The sequence below is a fragment of the Poecilia reticulata genome, linkage group LG10, assembly GCF_000633615.1.
Source record: "Poecilia reticulata strain Guanapo linkage group LG10, Guppy_female_1.0+MT, whole genome shotgun sequence".
NCBI classification, from domain to species: Eukaryota; Metazoa; Chordata; class Actinopteri; order Cyprinodontiformes; family Poeciliidae; genus Poecilia; species Poecilia reticulata.
In genome coordinates, this window is record NC_024340.1 from 23,981,262 (window position 1) to 24,002,694 (window position 21,433).

The window sequence follows — 21,433 nt, forward strand, 5'->3', positions numbered from 1 at the left end:
TTCACCGACATGGCTTGCAGCAAACTTTAAACAAGCTAGCTTTAAACAAGCTAATGGCTTTCTTTCAACATTGCACTTTCTTTTTGCTACTCCTCCATAAAGACCAGATTTGTGTGGTGCACAAATATTAGTTCTTCAGTCTATTCTCCCACCACATATGTGGATCCACCAGTCCTTGAGATTTACAATGGACGTCTTTTCTTCTTTGTTGATTGATGCTCTTCTTGCCTGTCACCTTAAGTGGATGCCTGGTTTCAGGATGCTTGTAGCTCTCCCATACTCTTTACATTTTCAGATTTTTGGAGTGCCATAGGGATGTTTAAAGCTTGGGATACAGTTGTAGAAACTATGCTTTAAATTTCTCTAGGTGTTTACATATCAACTGTAACCATGGAGGTAGCACAGACAAAAATAAACCTGTCTGGTGTTTCTTGGCTTTCATGATGCAGTTCATTCAACGTTCTCTCTAAAAGACTCTTCATAGAACAGGAGTTATTTCAATTCAGTTCAGTTTATATTTCCTATTAGCAGTCTCTAGACAAAAATAAATAAATAAAAAATAAAATTTAATTCAATCACACATACATTCCAATTAATCCTAGTTATCAAACAATACAGTATGCTCAATTAATTATTCAAAGTAGTTTTAAAAGCTTATATCTAAGGAAGCCCAGCAGACAATCCTGGCTGGGATTAAACTACAAACAAGTGGGCTCTTTTTAATAATTAAGTCAATTCTCAACTTTAATGCAATGGAAGTTATTTCAAGGTATCTGATTAAAAGGGGATGAATAAAATTTAAATAATTTTATTGATTAATTTTTCAATTTGCTTTCTTTTTCGTCCATTTCACAAAAGTGAAATTGTTTAAGCTGGTATGTTTCATAAAACCCTAATAATATAATGTGATAGAATGAAAGAAAAAAAAAAAACCCAAAACAAACAACCTTTTAGCCAGGCGCTGCACCTTACTCATTTAACGTTTGAGCTGATTCTTTTTTTAATTGTTCTAGATACTAATTGACTTCTTTGATATTTTCAAATTTAGATTATGACACAAGGTGAAAGAGAATTCCCCTTGTTGTTCCCCTTGTTGTTGTTTGGTGATGCTGCTTAAGCTTGATAAGATGTGATCAGTGTTCTTTTGCCCTGTGCAGTGATCTGTCAGTTAAATCGGCTCAGGTGAAGCTGCAGGGCGCATGCTCCGCCCACCCACCAGGACTGTCAAAGAACAGGAAGAAGTAGTCTACCGTTGGAACTACTCGCTTCTCCGTTGTCACACAGGGGTTAAAAAGTTACCTAAACTTTGTTGAGCAGCCATGGAAACAAATATTAGACACACCATCGACTCTGGTCATCTTTAAAGCCGACTCCGCGGTTGTTGTTACCGAAACAACGGGTGGAAGTGAATGCGCAGGCTTTTTGTTCCGCTTTAACTAACTAATTACTGGAGCCCACGGGCTAGCCCGGGCTAAAGCTAACGTTAGCTCTTTTTGTACCGCATATTTGAGGGGTTTGTTGTTGTTTCTTAACTCGGTGGCTGGTGTAATCTATAGGAAGTAACAGCGTTAGGTGCTCGTTGGTATTCCACAGGCGCAACAAGTTGTTTTCGTGCTTCTTGACTCGAGTACTTCGGCTTGTGCTTTGAATTTCCCTCCTTTGGTCATACACACGGGCGGCTTTGCGAGGGGGTCGCTTGGCTGTGTACCAAATTACTAGCAGACTTGTGCTAATTGTGGCTATCTAGCTGAGATACTAGCACTAGACCTTTGGGAATACACTTTCCCACCCAAGCTAGACAACATTGCAGGCGAGAACCCCCGCTACATGTGTCAATCTGTACGTCAAATTCAAGGAAACGGATTAATTTACCAATATGGATCAAAACACGGGGAGTTCAGCTTCATTTGCTGGATCCAAGAAAGAGAAGGATAGGAAATCAAAGAAGAAGGACAAGGACGAGGATGGAGATGGGAAAAAGAAATTTGTGAGTATCTCATTTGACTGAACTTAACGCATTATTATCTTTCTTAGCCATCTGTAGAGTTGGGCCCAGGTATTGCACCAAACTCTACACACACTGCTGGTCAGGGTTTCTTCTCAAGTTTCACACAGACACCCTACCTGTAATTACGGTAACCTCTCCAGGCTATTCACCGGCTGTTACATGCTTCAGATATTGCCCTGTGTGTACACATGGTTGAGGTCATTGTTCTGGCTACATATGAAGTTATTGACTCTTTGCTTTTTTTTTTTTTTTTTTTTTTTTTTTAAAGTTCAACTCATTTCTGCATCTGAGGTATATACATTCCTGACTGATTGCAACATGCCAACACAGGACTTCAACGTTTGTCTGAACACAGCACACACCCCTTTATGGTTGTATTCATTTCTACAGAGGCAGAATATTCCCACCCGTTTCTAAATAAAACAGTCCATACCGAAGAATGTTTTTAAATGAATTATCTTAACTTTCAGTTTATAGGTGTGGCTAAAATTTTAAGCAGATTACTTAGTATGGATTTTTCCCTGGCTGTGTCAGCTCGTATGACTCAGGGTGCTGACTGGATGGCAGCACTGAAGTAAGAGTCAACACTGTGATAAAGTTTGTCATCAGCCTGGGCAAACTCTTGTGCAACTTTATCCTCTTGTCACCTCTAGCAGCAGGTGAAAGCTGATATTGATCACAAACCGTAACCATAGAGTATGCGCAGACCAACTCAACTTTTCTATGTCAGTACTGAATGCACACATTAAAAAAAAGAAAGAAGTGAATTGCCTTTTATCATCAAGGCTTCAACAGCCTAAATACCAGGCAGCTGGTGCAGATAAAATTCTTGAGGTTTATCATGATTGGTTTGCATGACCAGAGTTGGTATGTTAGCTCAGTTTTTCACAATTTCATAATGCTGCCTGAACGGTCAGCTTTTGTATGTGTTGAACTGCTCATATTGTGAGATAAATATATTTTGTAGGCAAGTAGAGTTTTAAATCGACATACAGACCTTTAATGCATCTAAATAAGAATATACACATTTATTATGTATTGTATACCTCATTTAGATGTAGCATAAGTAAATATTTAATATACAAAGTAGTTATGTATTTATCTAGTTAAAATAACACCTGCATGGGAGGCTGCATGTGGGTGTGGTTTATTTAAAAAGGTGAATTATCCCTAATACTGGTTGCTTTGTCATTTAGTAACTTTACAAGACATTTCAAATAATAAACTTAGTAGATTGAATACCTAGCAAATAATATATTACTGAAACTAAAGGGGCTTAGTGCATTTATGATTTAGTGATGACCTGCATCCATTTCTTGATATTGTTTAAAAAATAAGTACAACGTTAAGCTATTATCTTGTGTCTGAACAGGACTGTTGTGTTGTAAAATCATTTAAGGGTTGTTTCAGATTTTCTAATTGATTTGTCACATATACTTCAATTAAAAATGTAACAACTTATTTTTCCACAGACAGTGCAACGTGGTACAAAGTAATCTTTAATACAAAGTTAAAAAATCAAGACATAACTGTTTTTCTATTCTTTTTATTTATAAATTTGCTTACTCGTGTATCAGGTTCATTGCATATAAATGGGGTGCGCAGCAGGCAGCATCCTTTACAGCTAAGGATTTGATCCAAAGGTGTTCTTGCATTTCATGGAAATTGTATTATATTTCCGTTAGCTCTTGGATTCTCAGAATTACCATAATAACAAGTCAGCACTTTTTTTAAAACCTCCCATTCTGTTACTGACAGCTGTGCTACCCAAGTTTCTTTTCACTGAAGAAATCCGCTATATACTTAAATTTTTAGATATAGTCCACACTTAAATTTCCAGACAGGGCTTAGCTTCTGCTGTCTCTTTTTTTTCTACCTGGCTACAGACTCATGCTCAAAGATGAGCACACTGAAGAAAAGCAAAGCAGATACATCTAGATCAGTGTTTTTCAACCATTTTTGAGTCAAGGTACACTGTTTTAATTGAAAAAATCCCGAGGCACGCCACCAACTAAAAATGGAAATAAAGATACTCTGCAGCCGCCTATATAGTCATTCTTATCAAAGTCTCTTGAATAGGAATCAAATAAACACAAAAATGTATTTTATCACATTTTACATTTCTTATTTCAAATTGCACTTAACATGTCCACTTCAAAAATACCCCTGAACAGTACCACAACACTGTTGTGTTAAATTTAAAGAAGTTGTAGAAAACTTCAAACTGTTTTACAAACTAATCCACAAGCATTCTCTTAGCCAGAATACAGAAAATAATTCTTATTCTGAAAGAAGCAATAATATTTGGGAAACATTTCACTTCATATTCACTGTTACAATATGAAGAGTTGCATGTACAAAATGTCAATATCTGTATATTTTACCCACCTAGTGTAAAACCTGTGCATGTTTGGATGAAAACAGTTGATTTCCTGGCAGAAATTGAAGAAAGACAAAGCTCTTCTTCAACATCTCTGTTTCTCTCTGGTTTTAGTTTTATAGTAGCCAGGCTTGAGAAGCTCACTTCACACAGACATGTTGTGGGAAATGGACTCATGTTCTTTCTAACTACTGCTGAGCTTCACTGTCTTTTCCATCACTGTCATCGCAGTATTTCTAGATTCAGTGCTCTCACCGCTACCTGTAACATTCGTGCGTCACTAATTCTCTTGTTGTAATATAAAATGCTCCGTACCTTCTGCCATCTAGTGGTAAGAACATTACATGATTACGCCGCTGCTACTACTACAGCAGATACTCGAAGATGGCATTATTTACAGACGATTCATTTTCAAAAAATCTTTTAAAACCAATTACCGTATTTTTCGGGCTATAGAGCGCACCATTCTAGCACCCTCGATTAAAAAAATAAAATAAAATAAAAACTGGAAGCTGCTCTCGGTTTTCCATTAGGACCCAGCAGAATGCCTCGTCCTAATAAATCTGCTGGACRCWGCACTCCGTCTCCAAAGCCGAACCATGGTTTCGTTCACACCGAGCTTAAGTGCAGCGGCTCTATTTCCCTCCTGTAGTGCCAGATCGACAGCCCTCAACTTAAAAGCTGCATAATATGAATGTGAAAACATTTCTCCATCGTGACTGCTGCTAGCATGTGCTTGTTCTAAATGAAAATTAGCCGTTCTTCTTTGATTTACAATTTTGACTTATAATGATTCACTTCCTACTTAGAGAGCCCCCTGGTGGTTGAAGAAAAATCCACAGAAAAGCCACATCGGGCTACAATCCGTATGGTTCAAAGTTAAGGAAAAAAAGTAGCAGCTTATAGTCCGGAAAATACGGTACCGTAGGTGAAATTGAATAATTTCCACGGCACACCTGACGATCACTCACGGCACGGAACAGTGGTTGAAAAACACTGATCTAGATGATGCATTTCATCTCCATGTATCACAGGCTGCCTCCAGTAGCCAATCAGCATCACTTTTCCTATTTGTTGTGTGACCTCCCTTCCCTTTGTGCTTTTATTGTTTGGAGGCTGCCTGATTTTGACATTTTGTTTCTGGCTTAGCTTAGCCAGGTTCCATTCCCTCCAGTTTCCTTTTTGAGGTAAACCCCTCTCCTTGCCCAATGGCTGCTGGAGATTGTAACTTCAGCATGATTTAGATATGGTTGACAAGAAAAGATAATATATAAAAATTTATGTTTTTCTTTACTTTGGTCAACAGTAAACAAATTATTCTTTTTTCAATTTGTGAAATAAATTAGGTTTCATTATGTTCTAAAACGCTCATATTAGTATGTACAGCCAATGCTTGGGTAACRATATACCCACTTGAAAATGTTCAATCTTGGTGCTTAGACTTTTTTAAAGACCCTGCTCACATTTAAGAATCAGAATCAGTTTTATTCACCAAATGTGAGCAAAATAAAACAATCTTGGATCTCTTTGTCCAAATATCAAAACACATGGTGGCACAGCCACCATGTATCAAAATGGTGGCTGTGCAACTCCGCGGACCGGGCTGCTTCACACAGGTTCTTCTGAGTTCCACCTTTTGCCTTCCATATAATTAGGTCATGAATTACATTAGGAAAATCAAGTTTTCATGTTTGTTAATCAATAATTTCTCCCATCTAGTTTGTGTGGGGGTCAAAATGGGATTTAAAAACTGCAAAATAAAATTATTGGGGAAACTAAATAAAATGTTAGATTTTTTTGGTGGTGTGTCTTGATCGTTTTTAGCTATAATTTAATGAAATATTTAAATATCCATTATTGTTGAGACTATTTTTTTTATTTACTAGTAAAATTATCATCTCATGCAAAAAGACAACCCCTCTCAGCAAATATAATGTTGAGAGTATTTGGGCAAAAGACCTTTACTGAACCAATTTTTCAATATGGGTGTTTAAAGTATGGTGCTTTGTCCTGACCTTTGATAATGTAGGTCACACTAATGAGCTGATTCTTTCCAGTCAGCATTTCCTGATCAGTAAATACATTCTCTTCCCATGCCTTCCCAAGAAAGACAGCAGATCTGTTACTTAGCTTGACTATGCAAGTTTACAAGTTGGCTCCAAGATGTTAAACCCAATTAAGTTGTTTTTTATTGCAACTTGGGGTTGTATAAACTTGAGATGAACTTGTTTTACAGTGTGACATCAGCACTCRGCTGTTTTTCCTGTTCTACTGCTCTGATTTTATCATAATTCTTCACCTCATTCAGGTGAAACCAGAAAACGGAAGAGAAATGTGTGACACCTATGTGTGCGTTTTGTCTATACAGCTTGTTGCATGGAAACCTAATCAAAATGATCTCGGATAACCAATATGTTTTGTCACTGAATCAGTCTGTCACTCGCTAGTCAATTTTAGCCAAAAATGTCACAAATAATCACATTATTTTATGACAGCTTGGTTTTTTTCATATGCTCATTAGCTCAGGTAAAGCAGAGCTTATCAACTCATATCTGACCTTAAAGATAATAACTGAAGCTGCCACAGAAAAAAAATCCAATTCTTCTCTGGAAAATGTAGCTTGAAGATGTGTTTGACAGGAGTGATATGCATCTTCCTCAATATCTACAGGTGTGTCAGGTATTTGGTTCGAAACCAAAACTGAATCTTCCTAAAGTCCCATCTATATCAGGTCTAGAGAGACAGAAGGTCAGCATACATAAATGCTGTTGATGTAAACATGCCTTCTGGCTCAAGCCAGCAGGCAGACAAAGTGGGGATTAGCCAGGGATCACAGCCTTGGACAGTTGTTTGGGATACAAGGTGAATTCTAGATCACAGATTTTGGCCTGGAGTCTTTGTTTTTCAGTGTCCAGCACCGTTTTCCCTGCAGATTTAGTGTCTTGCATCATATAATGAGGTGTAAGTGTATCTCTTTTGTTGTTTGACACTTTTCTTCAAAAAGCAGAAGTGCTTACATTTGACAATGTGGCTTTTCCTAGGGGTTRGTAATGTGCAGAATGTATTTAAAGCATTCTTTAAAGTGTTTGTTAGCTGGGAGAAAGCACAGTGACGGTGATAGACAGCCTGATTATTTCTGAACATTCTTGGGCTGAAGTTCTGCGCGTTTGCAGATGAAAGAGTTGTTTAACAACTGCATAGAGTTACTAGAAGTCAGATGACTTTTCTTTTTCCTGTTATAATTAACGCTGCTGCTCTGGTGTCTGTCCATTTTTATTGCAGATTGGTAATAGTTATGGGCTTGACACACGGGGAGCAACATTGCTCTCTCTCCATTCAATTTCTATGRAACTTGTGTGATGAGGTGACAATTGCCTTCCCTCCTCCAGCCAAGCGACCAGCGAAATTTGTGCCTGTGAAATTTTAAGCTCATACACGTGCACGCGCAGGCAAGCAATGCAAAAAATGAGAGTATTAAAATTTTCAACCTTTATCACTGCTGTTGCTTACTGTTTGTTGGAAAAAGTTTCAAAATGTTCAACTTCTGTTCAACTTTTGTCGTTTTTGTTAAATATTTGCTTCTGTTGCGTCCTGTTTGTTGGGTTCACCCAGAATAGCGGAAAACTGTCACTTTTGCTCCACGTATCAAGTCCATTAGGGTTGAACTCAAAATTCTTTGTACACCAGCAGATTTAAAGTAATTTTTAAAATTTTAACAAGATGTCTCTTTGATTGGAACTAAGATTCCATTTAAGGGTGGCAAAATTGGTCCACATTTTTATTTTTTATTGTTCATTTCTAAGTTGTTTTTTTTTTCACTCTAGTAGCCTTTATTCGACAGTTGCCAGACAGGAAAGTGGGTTACAAGAGAGAGGGAAGACATGAGGCAAAGGTCATTAGGCCTGTGACGGCCAAGTTGAGGAGGAAGGMCTCTAGAGATACCTGGGTTGCAATTTACCCCGGTGCCACTGCCATGCCCATATTTCTTATCAAAAATCTGCAGATAAGGGTGATGGAGGCTTTCCAACCTCAGAGATTTGGAGCTCATCACCAAAATAATCAAATAGCAGAGAAAACCTGCTAAAAGCTGTACTGCAATTATCGGAAGGTTCTGGTTCTTGGAAGGGCAACAAACATTGACCCGTTTCTTCAAATAAATGACATTTAGAAATTGTGTGTTCTATTTATGGTTTCCTTACACTGTTTACAGATKACTCTAATTTTTAATTTGATAATAAACTATTTATTTCTCAAAATACTGTAGAAATCATTTGTTTAATGAACACCTGGTCATATTGTGTTGGATGTATTTACGCCTAAAAATGTAACCTGTWATGCTTGTTTTCTGCAATAAAACATGATGTGCTTTAAATAACTTGTTCTAACAACTTGTCACTTTAACGTGGTTGTTATGTCTGGCTTGTGTGGGCGCTCTCATGCTGTCAGCTATAGTCATTGGGTGTTTTTTTTTTTGGTATGTTGGGCTGTAAATTTTTGGTCAGTTGTTACCATACAGCACCTGTGTGATGCCTATGTCAGGTGGGATTTGCAATATACCAGAATTGTGAGTTACTGCTGGTTTTAAAATTATCAGTTTAAAGTAMATTTTTTACATATTTAGCCATAATTTTTATCCTGGACCTTTTAAAAGTAACTCCAGTTTTTCAATTATGTAGAGAATACAGCACAGAAACACTGGTCCAGGTGTAATGTATGTGAGAATAATGTACAGTTAATAGCAGCAATATCTGCAGATGACAGTTTTAAGAGTTATCGAAGTAGTTGCATAATAATTTAGAAAAAGTTCTGAATTATTCAAATGTACTAAGTAGTTTCCAAGTAAACGTGAAGTTGAGATATTCATGTCATGCTAATGAGCAAAAGGAACTGACCAATTGAACGGTTTAAGAGAGCAGGGAGCTGACTTTCCACAGCAGATGGTAGAACATGAAGGGGATCAGTTATGTTGCAGAGATGGAGAAATCACTGCATGGCAGAGCATTTGTCAGATTTTATAGATTTAACAGAGACATGTTTCCACAACAACTAATAAGCAGCAAGTAGCCTAATTAAGAGAAAAGCATGAAGATATAACTGTGAGAATGTTTTAATATGTTCTAAAGCAGTGTTTCTCAGTTACAGTCCTCAGGGACCACTGCCTTGCATATTTTAAATGTCTACTAATTTAAATGATTGCACAACATCCTCTACACAGCCATCAAGTGCTGCATAAACCCTGCTGATCACCCACTTATTCAAACCAGGTGTGTGGAAGAAGGGAAACACCTAAATCATGCAGAGCAGTGGTCCATGAGGACTGAAATAAAAAAAACACTTTTTTAAAGCAATCAAACACTTAAGTTACAGAACCAAATGTTGTGTAGAAAACCACACCAATTCATGACTGAACAATTCATGCTGTTGTGATCAAAAGTCATACATGCAATCTGCTGTCTCCACAAATTAATCAGATGTCTTTAACTGATGTTATAAATTTTAACTTTGTGAATGAGGAAGTACATGTGTACTGTGTGTGGGCACAGATACATTTTACACACTCACAGGATGTAAATCTAACTAATCAGCCAGTGTTTATACATCACTGTGCCAGTTTGGCTCTCTGGAGTTTTACTACAAAATGCATGTAGAAAAGTTAGTATCAGTTATATGGTACTACAGAGAGCAGTAAACCAGGCAAGGGGTTCTACTGTACCGTACTACATGCTGTGAAAGCAAGAAGCGCAGACTAAATAATGGAAATTATGGGTCTGTTGTGGCTGTTTTCTGTGTTTATGTCCATTCCGGTGTATAAACATGGCTTTAGATGATTTATATTCATCTTTCGAGAGAATGAGAGTTTTTCACTCATCTCTGGTTGGAGTTGATAATGTGCAATCTTTGAGGATTTTTCCACTCAATGGCTGTTGCTCTCTAAAACCACACATCTTCAAAATAATGGGATGTTGCACCCTTTTCTGCTTTTAAATGTATTTTTTCTAGAGTGCACAAATAGCCGTAGCTGGATATGAGTTTGAAGTGCTTTTAATCAGTAAGCATCAGCATTATTGCAAAGTGCATCATCTTTCGAGCGTGACATCTTCTCCCTGACTGTGACTTTATGCATCAGTGTGATTACTTCCTGGGGGAACCACCTCAGCAAATGCTTATCCTTCTGTAGTGGTACAAATAAGCAGGCCAGGTCACGACTTCTAAGTCCCTCTTATATCTGCCTCGAGTGCTCAGAGTCAAGTGGAAAAGGTAAATATGCACTTGTTCTCTGATTCTCCTTGGCATCTCGTTTTTTAAGCGTACCCACTCCTTTTGAACAACAAAAACCCACATGCTGCAACAGACCTGCAACTGTTTGGTGCATCTTGGTGTAACAGGAGCATGCTCTACAGTGAATAGATGTCTTGCCAATATGAAACTAGAGTGTTGAGTAGACTGTTAATAGGAGGGGCTTCTTGGCTTAGACTGTGGTGGTTCTCTAAAGAGCAAAACGAGACTAAAATAGTTCTAGGAGAGCTGGACTAAAAAGATTATGATCAGAGTTAATTTTTGAAGTATAATTACTTTGTTGAATAAGAAAAAAAAAGAATCAACCATGAGCTCATATTGACAGCAATGTATTTCTGGCCAAGATTAAAGCCTATTCATCACAACTTGAGATTCAGACTTTATGCCATAATTGCTTTGAGTATTTATGTTTTATTTCCTCTTCAGAATTTTTCTTTCTCCCCCAAACATTTAGTGGTGTTTTGGGTCAAGGTGTTAAAAAGGTTATGAAGGTGTTAAAAAGGTCTCACAAGCCACTACTTATTGCATCAGAGTTCATGTTGGTCTTATAACCTAACCTAACAAGCTTTTATATCATGAACAGTCATTCATTATTCATGAGTGGACACGACCCCGTGTGTAAATTAAAAATTAACATGCAGCATATTAAAGTGTTTTTTAAATGAAGACAACATATGACGATTTGGTAAACTGTTCTTGTTACTGTTAGTAATTGGTAGTGTGTTGGCATTACTGCAGAATTTATGTATTTTCTACATTCTAAGCATTTGTATCTCCTGTCAGTGTCTTTCACCAGGTTGCCAATATTTCTAAATCCCATGCTTCATGGGAGAAAGTTGCTGACGGCTTAAAAAATTCAAATAAAGCAATGTTCTGTAATTCAGTTGGCTTTCCTCTGACAGCTGGAGCTCCTTGTTGCTCCTTTGTAGAGATCCAAGTGCATGGAGTTCCCTCCAGTAGATATTGCTGTAGCAAGTGGACATAATTTCTAAACGCAAAAGCATACAGTATGGCAAATTACTTTCTTCAATTAATCAAGATTAATCCATTATTGAAGTAACTGTTAACTAATTTAGTCACTGAATAAACATTAACTGAAATGTATAGCCTATAAAACATCTCATTTGCTGAAAGAACTCAGAGCAGTAATTAAGCCAAAACTGTACAAGAAATGGATATGATTGCATTTGAAAAACCCTCTTTGTCTAAATATCTTCTACCTAGAACTCAAGTCACATAGTTTATCTGGTTCAAATTTTGTAAAAAAAAAAAAAAAAAAAAAAAAAAAAAAACTTTTTGCTATCCAATTATTAATTGAAAAATTTGTCAATCATTTAGCCCTTTTACCTGCAGATGCATTGTTTGCTACAAAGGATCAAGCTTGTACTAAAGGAACGCTTTAGTTCAAACACAATGTTTGATTTACTAGTTAAAAATTGAAGAGTCGTATGCATTTATGATATCATATAACATGAGCTTGCGAGATTAACTGAAACATCTAACATGCCAACTCTTTCATCTTGTTAATCGACAATATCAATAGCATAATCGATTCCTAAAATAATCATTAGCTGCTGCCCTAGTCTTGTTAGAAATTATACAACTTTGCAGAGCTCAAATTAAAATCTCAATCTTATTTCAACAATGATTTCTAACTTTAATAAAAGATCTGATTTGGAATAAAAACTGACTATCCACTTCACATTAACAGCATCCCTGTATAGAAGATCAATGGTAAATTTTGTAAAATTCATCATCATGGAGAATCTCGATGCTATGCAAAGCTAAAATATCTCGGTTAAACCTGACCTGAGGAAAGGGAGAATTTCTTTTTTGTTTTAAAAATGTAGCTACAGTTTTATGGGTGGATTAGGGATGTGATTTTTGTGTTACATGTCACATAGTTATGCTAATGGCTTGTCTGAACTCCAGTAACTGCATAAGAGATACCTTAGCTGAGTAGTGGATTAATGCAATGATTTTGCTATAATCAAATATTTGCTCTTTTATCCCCCCATACCTCAGATGACTGGTTTCTCTGAACTGCCATTCCGTGTGTTTATAACAAAGTTCTTTTTGCAGGCAGGTAGAAGTTGGAATGTGGAGCCACTACACCTTTTAAATACCTTACTAAGAATAGATTAAGTTAACCCCAGTGAACGTTCAAAAGTTTGGGTTGGTCTGTATTTTATTACTGTGGAGGTCAGACATTACAACGTGTAACTGACCAACACCTTGTCCTACAGTAAGCTTTATCTCACATTAGGATATTTCACATTGTTGTAGACAAACAATTGTTGACATTCCTGGTCAACAACTCATATTCCTTTCACCTGCATTGCCTGCTCACCTCTGTCAGGCTGCCCCAGTGGCGAGTTAGTGACTACAGCGTGTGAATGTGTGGGTGAGAGGCTGAATATAGTGTGAAGCGCTTTGGGGTCATCTGGACTAGACAAGGTGCTATAAAAGTACAGGCCATTTTACTGTGGCCACACTTTAGAAAGCCCTAGTAGATGTTGCTGTATGCACAATAAATGATTAATCAGTCAATTAGAAACGGTTCTAAAGGCAAATTCAACATTTTTCATTATGCATCGTCATAAATTACCCCTAGACGTTTAATGATAGCTTGCCATCTGTCATTAGTAATTCTGTCTCACTAGTGAGATTTTATTTACCAGGAACCAGCAATCAAAACCACGTATCCAAATTTAATATAAACAGAATTCTCAAAAGAAAAACAATTGCTGGAAATCTGCAGTTGTTGCAAATGGCTAAACTGTCTTCATCCAGCTGGTACTAACAAGAAGTACACCTGGTTAACTGGCATGACAAACCTTGTGACTCTACATTTGATTTGTTTGTGTGCTTTGTCTAAGCTTTCCTTAGTAACAGGAAGTTTTTGCGTAAATGTTTTGTTGCTCCTCCAAATTGACAGAAGGTGGAGTTAGCTTTAGGTGCTTTTCCATTGGCAATATGCGAAATAACAGGTTAATGTGTGGTTTGGTTCTATCCCAGGTAGTGCGCTTCTCCATTATACAGTCTATTCCTCACTATTGTTGGCGGGCCATTAGTATACATCAGCTGTGGTCAGCTCTCCACTGATGTTTGCAGTGACACTGGTTTTGATGGATTCAAATAAACCCAGATATATCATTTGGTGTTTTAGAAATTCATTGCGAGGCCAAATATAATAAAGACTCCATAGCTAAGCTATAATTTTGTTTTGGGGTTTACGTTGAGGTAATCACAAGCTAATCAATGAATGCAGTCAGCTGTCAATCAAATCGCTTCAGTAAAGTACTTGGCTCGGTGTGTCTAATGTTACCCCTGAAGTAGGTACAAAAATCTGAGAACAGCCATGAACTGCTAATGGAAAATGAATCTGGCCGGTGCGGACCGAAACCAAACCGGTAACAGGCGCTCTAGTGGAAAAGCGCCTTTTGTTGTCTCAATGCTAATTCAACCTTTTAACTCTTAGGTGTTAAGATTAAAAATCTCAAAGTGGGTCATTCTCGCCTGTTAACTCATCCTTAACATAACAAGCTACTACAATACAGACCTCATTTGATGCTTAATCACTTCTTTCCCTTGCTCTTGTCACAAAGTGCAGCTGTGTCACCCTTATTTTCACAGCTTCCGGTCCAAGTCTGCTTCTTGTAGCTCGTTGCTGTGCTTTCTCGTGCAGTGAGGCTCTGGAGAAAACAGAAGTTTCTCTTTCTGTCTAACACTGTTTGTCATGCAAACAGCAAAGTTGTTTGAGCCAATCATGATGCAGATTTGGTGCCTAGTATTTTTGACTTTCTTTAAAAAAATAGTTTTTCCTCATCTCGTATTTGCTAGGTCCCTGTTGAACACTGTTATATTTCTCAAATTCTGAGGGTTGCGACAGGAAGTTGTGCAAAAATAGCAAACAGGATGCTTCCTTATTTGTACTCATTATTTCTCTCTTATCTTTCTCATTCTTCTTTTCCATCAATTGTGTAAATGGGTACCAGTAGGCCAGTAATTATAATGACCCTCCGATGACTTTCTATTCTGAAGGCCTGGAAGCTTTAAAGGTCTCTGGTGATTGCATCTAGATCAAGGTCTTTGTTACTGTAGTGATCTCACTTTGGGGTCTGACGTCAGTTTCACACATATTTGTTGTACTGCTAGTTGCACATTGTACAATTAAGTGTACATTTTCTTGTGGTTGAGCTTGCAAAGCTTTTAATTTACTTCCATTCTAACTAATTTACTGTCAGAATGAACTTGTGAAAGGTTGTTTTTTTTTGTCTAGTTTTATCAACTCAAGAGCTTTCAAAATAATTGGCATATTATCTGCTGTTGATTCATTCGATAAGACATTTTGAAATTTCTTACTTTTACCTATTTACACGCAACGTTTTGCCAAATGCTCTGCAGTAACTTTTCCTCTCTGAACTTACCCAATCACATAAGGTCACGAGGTCGCAGTTTCAAACCTACATTTTCTTTGTAACCATAATCTTGTCATAATTAGGTTTTGCTGATTTTTATTCTGTCTCAGTAACATGGCTTGGAGATTTAAGTTGACTGAAGAATCTAATCTGCTAACCCTAACCTTCATATCAGACATGTTTTATATCTGACAGCAGGTTTTTTTTTGATAGATCAAATAGTTTTTGTATTTCTGAGCTTTATATAGAACAAGTGTGTGTCTCTCATATGCTAGTGGACTAGTATAACATAATCTGCGTCACTCTTTTCAGATACATGAATTGGGTACTAATAATTAGCAAGTAATAGTTTTCAAGGCTCAGGTTTTCATTTTTCATGATTGTGACTTTCTAGTAACAAGCCAGGTAACTAGCAGTAAATTGTTGTGTAATAAAACTGATTATAATGGCAATTCTAAGTAACTGGAATAAATTAGCTGGAGGATTCTTTTTTTCAACTTTTCTGCACTACTCAAATAGCTGTTTTCTAAAGGGACTTGGTTTGAGGACTGTCCCCAAACATAAGCACTTTTAATCTCCCCATCATTTTGAGCAGTCAGCGAAGAGCTGGTTAGACAGAACAGCTCCTGATCCTCACAGATATGACTGGCCTCACTGCTGTGTGTTACCCGTGTCGTAAAGGAGGAGCTTAGTTGGGATTACGGTGTCGGACCTTGTCTCTGTCTTCCCTTTAGTGATTGCAGCTAATCTTTTGTCAGCTTTGTGTACCAACAGCACTGTTTCAAGAAAAGGAAGAAAAGCATGATTCGGCTGCAGCAAAAATGTAATTTAATAGAGTAATACTGTGAGCTAGTGTATTGGTTTCCTAAACTTAAATAGTGTAGCTCCAGGTTGTCAGGATAAGATCATGGTGAAAGTTTGACATTTGGATAAGTACATGAATGTAAGCAAGTAAATTTTATTTAGACAGCACTGTTTGCTGAAAAGAATGACACAAAGTGCTTCACAGTGAAACACGGAACACAAAAGGGTACATTAGATGTAGTTTAAGAGCATAAAACCAATAAAACAATAAAGTAAATGATAGGCAGTAAAAACCCTCACTAGCCAGAAAAGAAATGTCATCTGCTTTTTAAAATGATCAATAGTCAAACTAGTTTAATGAGCATCTCAACTATTTGTGTGCCATTTCTTAAAAAGTGACTATCTTCTAATTAGTTCTTGATTAGGGCTATCAACAGAAGATTTGGGTGTTTGCTGAATAGACAGATGCTATCTGCCCAACTCTTGTTTTGATAACTGCAGAGGTCTGGAAACCCACCAGTATTATCGTAGTTAAATGTTGGGACAAGGTGAGATTAGCCTTAGTTCAGCAATGCAGTCAGGGTGTTCCCTGACTGCATTGCACATAACAGGTTAATGTTATGTGCAATGCAGTTGTTCTGCCTCAGGGGGTTTGGCTTAATTGTTTTCACAGCTTCAGCTAGTCCTGGAATTACCCGTAAGCCAGCGAAAAGGCTTTAATGCATACTAGCTAGGGATGGGAATCTTTAAGAACTTCGCAATTCAATTCACTCACAATTCAGAAGGCTGAGATGGGTTTATAAATCGATTATTAATATAACATGAATTTAATTTAATCCTTCTTAGCTTCTGTTGGGGGTAAGTGTTGACATCAGTAATTTTATAGTTTTCTTGTTTACGGTGGTTGGAATAATCAGCTGTTTCATTTTTACTACTTTGGGTTTGGCAGCACTATTTTATAAAATGTGGCACGGCCATAATATTGGTAAATATTGCGATGACAATATTAGTTATAATAAATGCCTGTTTTCTTCTTTCATTACTTCATGTGTGCTTCTAACACTGGCCAAAATGTGACGGGTCACAATGTCATCTGTGTCCGGTATGAGCATCTGCTGTCATGAGACTCTGTCCAGTTGGATTAATTTAACATAGGCATGTAAAATACAGGTCCATAAAACTTGGAACAATTAGCCAACACTTAATTGCTCTCCAGTCAGGCCTTTGCAAAATGAAAACTGCTTTCACTCATTTTCTCATACTATAATTTTCTGCTTCTAAGTTTCACCACCCGATGTCCTCAAAATTAAGTCATAAGATGAAAATAATCAAGTTTTGATGTTCAATTCTTGATCCTTCATATCTGCAATGTATTGACTCCTCAATGCTACACAATGCCCAAATAAGAAAAAAAAAAGGTTACTTAGCCCATCTGGAATATTTCTCCTATAAAATTATCAGCCAAAAAAAATGCACACCCAACAATTTCCTTTTCTAATGCAGTCATTGGAATAGGAAATAAAACCTAAACAGTTTTAGTCTAAGACTTTTTATGATTAATTTTTGAGCCAGGGACTTTTGCTTCAGTCCTCAGCAACATAGCCATTTTTTCCTCCAGTGCTGCTTTTTGCTGTAGCTTTGGATTAAGCAATGGTAATGGCACCATTAAAAGAGACTAACAAGGGATTTATGAAGCTACGCAAGGGAACTCATTTTATGTGCTTGGTAAGAAAGACCAGTAAAACCATTCCATAGAAATGAAGGGTGCTTTGTTTTTTTTTTACCATCGTTGATTTGTCTTTCAGAAGTCAATATCTGATGGTGGCTTGTCTTAGAGTTTTTAAGTGTACCATTTGTCCTCTTCTTTATTGAGACAAGAAGAGTAGAAATCCATCACCTTAGAAAGAGAATCAATAAATATCAGTTCAATCCTCTTCTGTTGGGGCTTGAACCATCAGGTGGTACCAGGTCTGACTGTAGAACCCGCTAAAAACATCTTTGTTTCTTCACAGGGCCAGAAAGACAACAAAGAGCCACATATTTGCATCATTTTAAATGCCTATTACAGGTCTGGTTCTGTCTTTAAAACCCCAGCTGTGAGCATTTGGCATTCTGTAGCCACAGTGCAGGGAGCTGCTGTCACCTCAGCAGTTAGCAATGTTTTGTGCTAAAAGTAGGATAAAAGGAAACTGAGAAACTGCAGTGTTATTGTTGGCTAGTGCAATGAGAACATCCATTGTGATTAATCTTCATTTTCCCCACTCTTCTTTCTTTTCCACCCTATAATTGTTCTGACCGCTGCCCCTTAAGTTCACTAAAATCTGTCTTGGATCTGGACATAAAGGACACTGAAAAATCCTCCTGCTGGAGGAGGGTTTGGAATATATTATTGGTTGGCAGAGTTTAAAAGCATAGCTCATGAAATGTTACAGCCTACCAAACATTGCATCCAAACAGAACAGCCCTTTGTGTGTGCTATATTGCACACATAAAACTGGATGTATTGTACAGCTCTATGTCAGGTAAATATGTGCTGAAGGAAACGCATTGCAGATGTTTTTTAAAGCTGGGATCATAAATGTGAGCTTGTGACAACAAAACAATTGGCAGCATTTAGGAAAGAAGCTGCATTTTAGACTTTCTGTTGTTTTAGGCATAGAGCAACATTAATGAATGTAGATCACAAATTGTAGCAAGTTTATATTTGAACTTCAGTTTTTATTTTAAATAACCATTTTTAACCCAACATTATTTTACTAATATTAAAATAGTGTTGGTCAGAATGATCTCAGTCAAACCCTGTGGTTATTTCTAGAATAGCAGGATTCTGACTCCAGTTTCTTAGCTGATAGTTGGTGTTGGGTACTGGAGAAATCTCTAGTGGCCAATTGTCAGAGTGCACAGATTTATCGACCAGCGGATTTATTGGTACTGATTTTCTTAATTTTCTGAGATCAGCGATCAGCTGACATAAGGCGATCTTATCCCCTGATCTTATCTACATCGGCAAATGTCTAAAAGTCGATCACTGTCCTCTTCTGCTCTCCCATCAGAGAGATTTGACTGACAGACCGGCACACTGGGCCATATCTCCACATTTTCAGTAAACAATAGTCACACTGCTGTTGCCAACTCAGCAACTTTCTTACTACATTTAGCAACATTCCAGACAAAATTTTTTTATATTGGCCAAAATCAAAGTTGGCAGAGCAGACTTTTTACAGGTTGGTAATCGGCGATTGGCTAGAAAACTGCAGCCAGTGCACCTCTAGTCATCGGGCAAGAGGCGGGGAGTACCCTTTACAGGTCGGAGCCCCTCACATGATAATACAGAGACACACAGGACAAAACGGCATGCTTGCTCCTATGGGCAACACTCATTAACATAAAAGTCATGCTTTTGGACTTTGGCGTTAAGCTGGAAACCCCACACTGGTATTGCAAAACCTTTTTTTTGAAAACTAACTGCTTTTAACCTTCCATCTGCAATGATAATTTGTTTAATTTAGTGCTTATTGTTTTGTTTTCCACACTTGTGATTTTCCAGAACTAATCAGAGTTCATCTTGGCAATGGCTGCCTATTAGCTGCATTTCAAAACAATCTCTTCTGGTCAGTTTGTCTGGGAAAAAAAAAAAAAAAACTCCGCAGTTAAACTAACAGTTGGTGGTTCTTGGAATTGATGTGTGTAGAATAAAGCTTACAGGAGAGCTGATTGTTTTTTTTTTGTTTTTTTTTACATTTAAAACTCATAACTTTCTACAAAATGATTCGGAAGAGGTTGTTTTTTGTTTTGCTTTATTTTTTGTTGCCAAAATTTCCAGCAATATGCCTGGGTGAATGGGCAGTCATGCAGCAAAAATGCCCTACTTGTTATTGCATTCAGACATAATGTCTCTCACACAGTGAGTCGACTGAAAAGCACTGGATCTGCGCTCTGTAAGGCATTTAGGGACAATACCAGAATGTAGCTGTGAAAGGTTGGGAATTTAAAGGATTGCTGCTCACCACATCAGTATAATCTTGGCCTCATAAGAGTAGCACATTTACTGTTTTGGTACTATTTTTTTTCTTTAGTGGTTTAGTTTTAAAGGTTTTTTATGTATTAGTTTGCACTTTGCGTGGGTTTTGTAGAGATAATGAACCGTTTTTCTTTACTTGTATAGTAAGTTATGTTGACAATGCTTTCAGTTAAATGCATCAGAATTTGACATTTCCTGCTTTGGTATTATGTGTATGAGGCTGTAGCTGTGTCTGGGTGTGCCTGTCACAATACTACTTCCCTACGCACACCAAGTATGCAACCATGACAACCCAGTTTGAACAATTGCATAGCGAACATCGTACACTCACCTGCAATTTTACTTCATGTTTTAAGTACTTTTTATTGTTACACAGAGTAGAAATTATTTAGTCTATTCATGTATTAAATTTGCAGAACAAAAATGCATCAATTAACATTATAAAAAAATATTTTGCCACTTTTTGTTTTTACAAAGGCCTCAATAGTGAACACCGTCAGTGAGGCGACTGTCGTCATTGCCCAGTTTTTTTAGACTATTATCTCTTCCATAACTAGCCAGTCTGCTTTGGAGGAAGCTGTGGGAAGAACACCACTGGAAAGATGGAGAGTGACAGCCCTGTCTAAGAAAGGAGTGATAAAACTACAGAGAGGAAGTCATTCTTTGCCACTATCAGTTAGTGAAAGTAGCAATACTGCTGCAGTGAGAGGATGGTGGCATTATTCCACACTATATGCAGGAAATATGTGAAATATAACGGGGCCATAACTTTGTAATTGGACAGTTTGTCCACTTTGTTTCGTATGTAATGTTTGTCTGAGACTAGGAGGCTATTTCAGACTCTGAAGTCATCTCTATAGAGAAAAGTTCAACCAGGTTGCTGGTTTTACATGGAGCTCATGTAAAACCAGCTATCTTTGTTTTGCGTGTTTTAACTTTGCTTACGACTTAAAATTACTCCTTCAGAACAATCATAGTAGTACAGCTCTTGGTCTGTGTTTTGCATGCAGAATATATTTGGCATATATAGTGCAGGTGAGCAGTTATCCTGTGAGTGAATCTCACTTTTGCACTTGTACAACATCAACATGGCATGTGAAATATTGTTTTAATGCCCTATTTGGTCAGTTAACAATAGTGTTTGGGAGCCAAGTTAAAAAAATGTACCAATCGGATGTATTTATCGGGTTTCTTTTTTTTTTTTTTAGAAATTAAGCATTTAATTATAAATGTAAAGCTACTCATAGCTGGTCTAAGGCTTCTTTTCTAATAAGCTATGTTACCAGATTTTACATCAAGAGCTATCTTGTCTCAAACAGGAGTTCATTTTTGCATAAATTAAGTTGTGGTTTAAAAAGCAGAACTTAAAAGTTTATTTTTCTAAGTAGTTTTGAGTCTTGTTCTTACCCTGAACACGCTCAGTTCAGGATAAGAACAGAGTGTGTTCAGAAAGTGCATTTCCGTTGTGTGGGCACAATGCTACCACAGCTCTGGTTTTCACC

At 37.3% G+C, this 21,433-nt stretch overlaps 1 protein-coding gene across 1 annotated transcript in view; it reads left to right on the forward strand.

Annotated features, from left to right (window-relative positions):
• Positions 1–893: 893 nt before the first annotated feature.
• The window catches only part of diaph1 (diaphanous related formin 1), a 105,857-nt gene continuing 85,317 nt past the window's right edge, over positions 894–21,433 (forward strand). Inside the window, exon 1 of the mRNA XM_008420919.2 lies at positions 894–1,987. Coding sequence (XP_008419141.1) covers positions 1,877–1,987 — 111 coding nt within the window. The 5' untranslated portion in view covers positions 894–1,876. The remainder of the gene's footprint in view (positions 1,988–21,433) is intronic.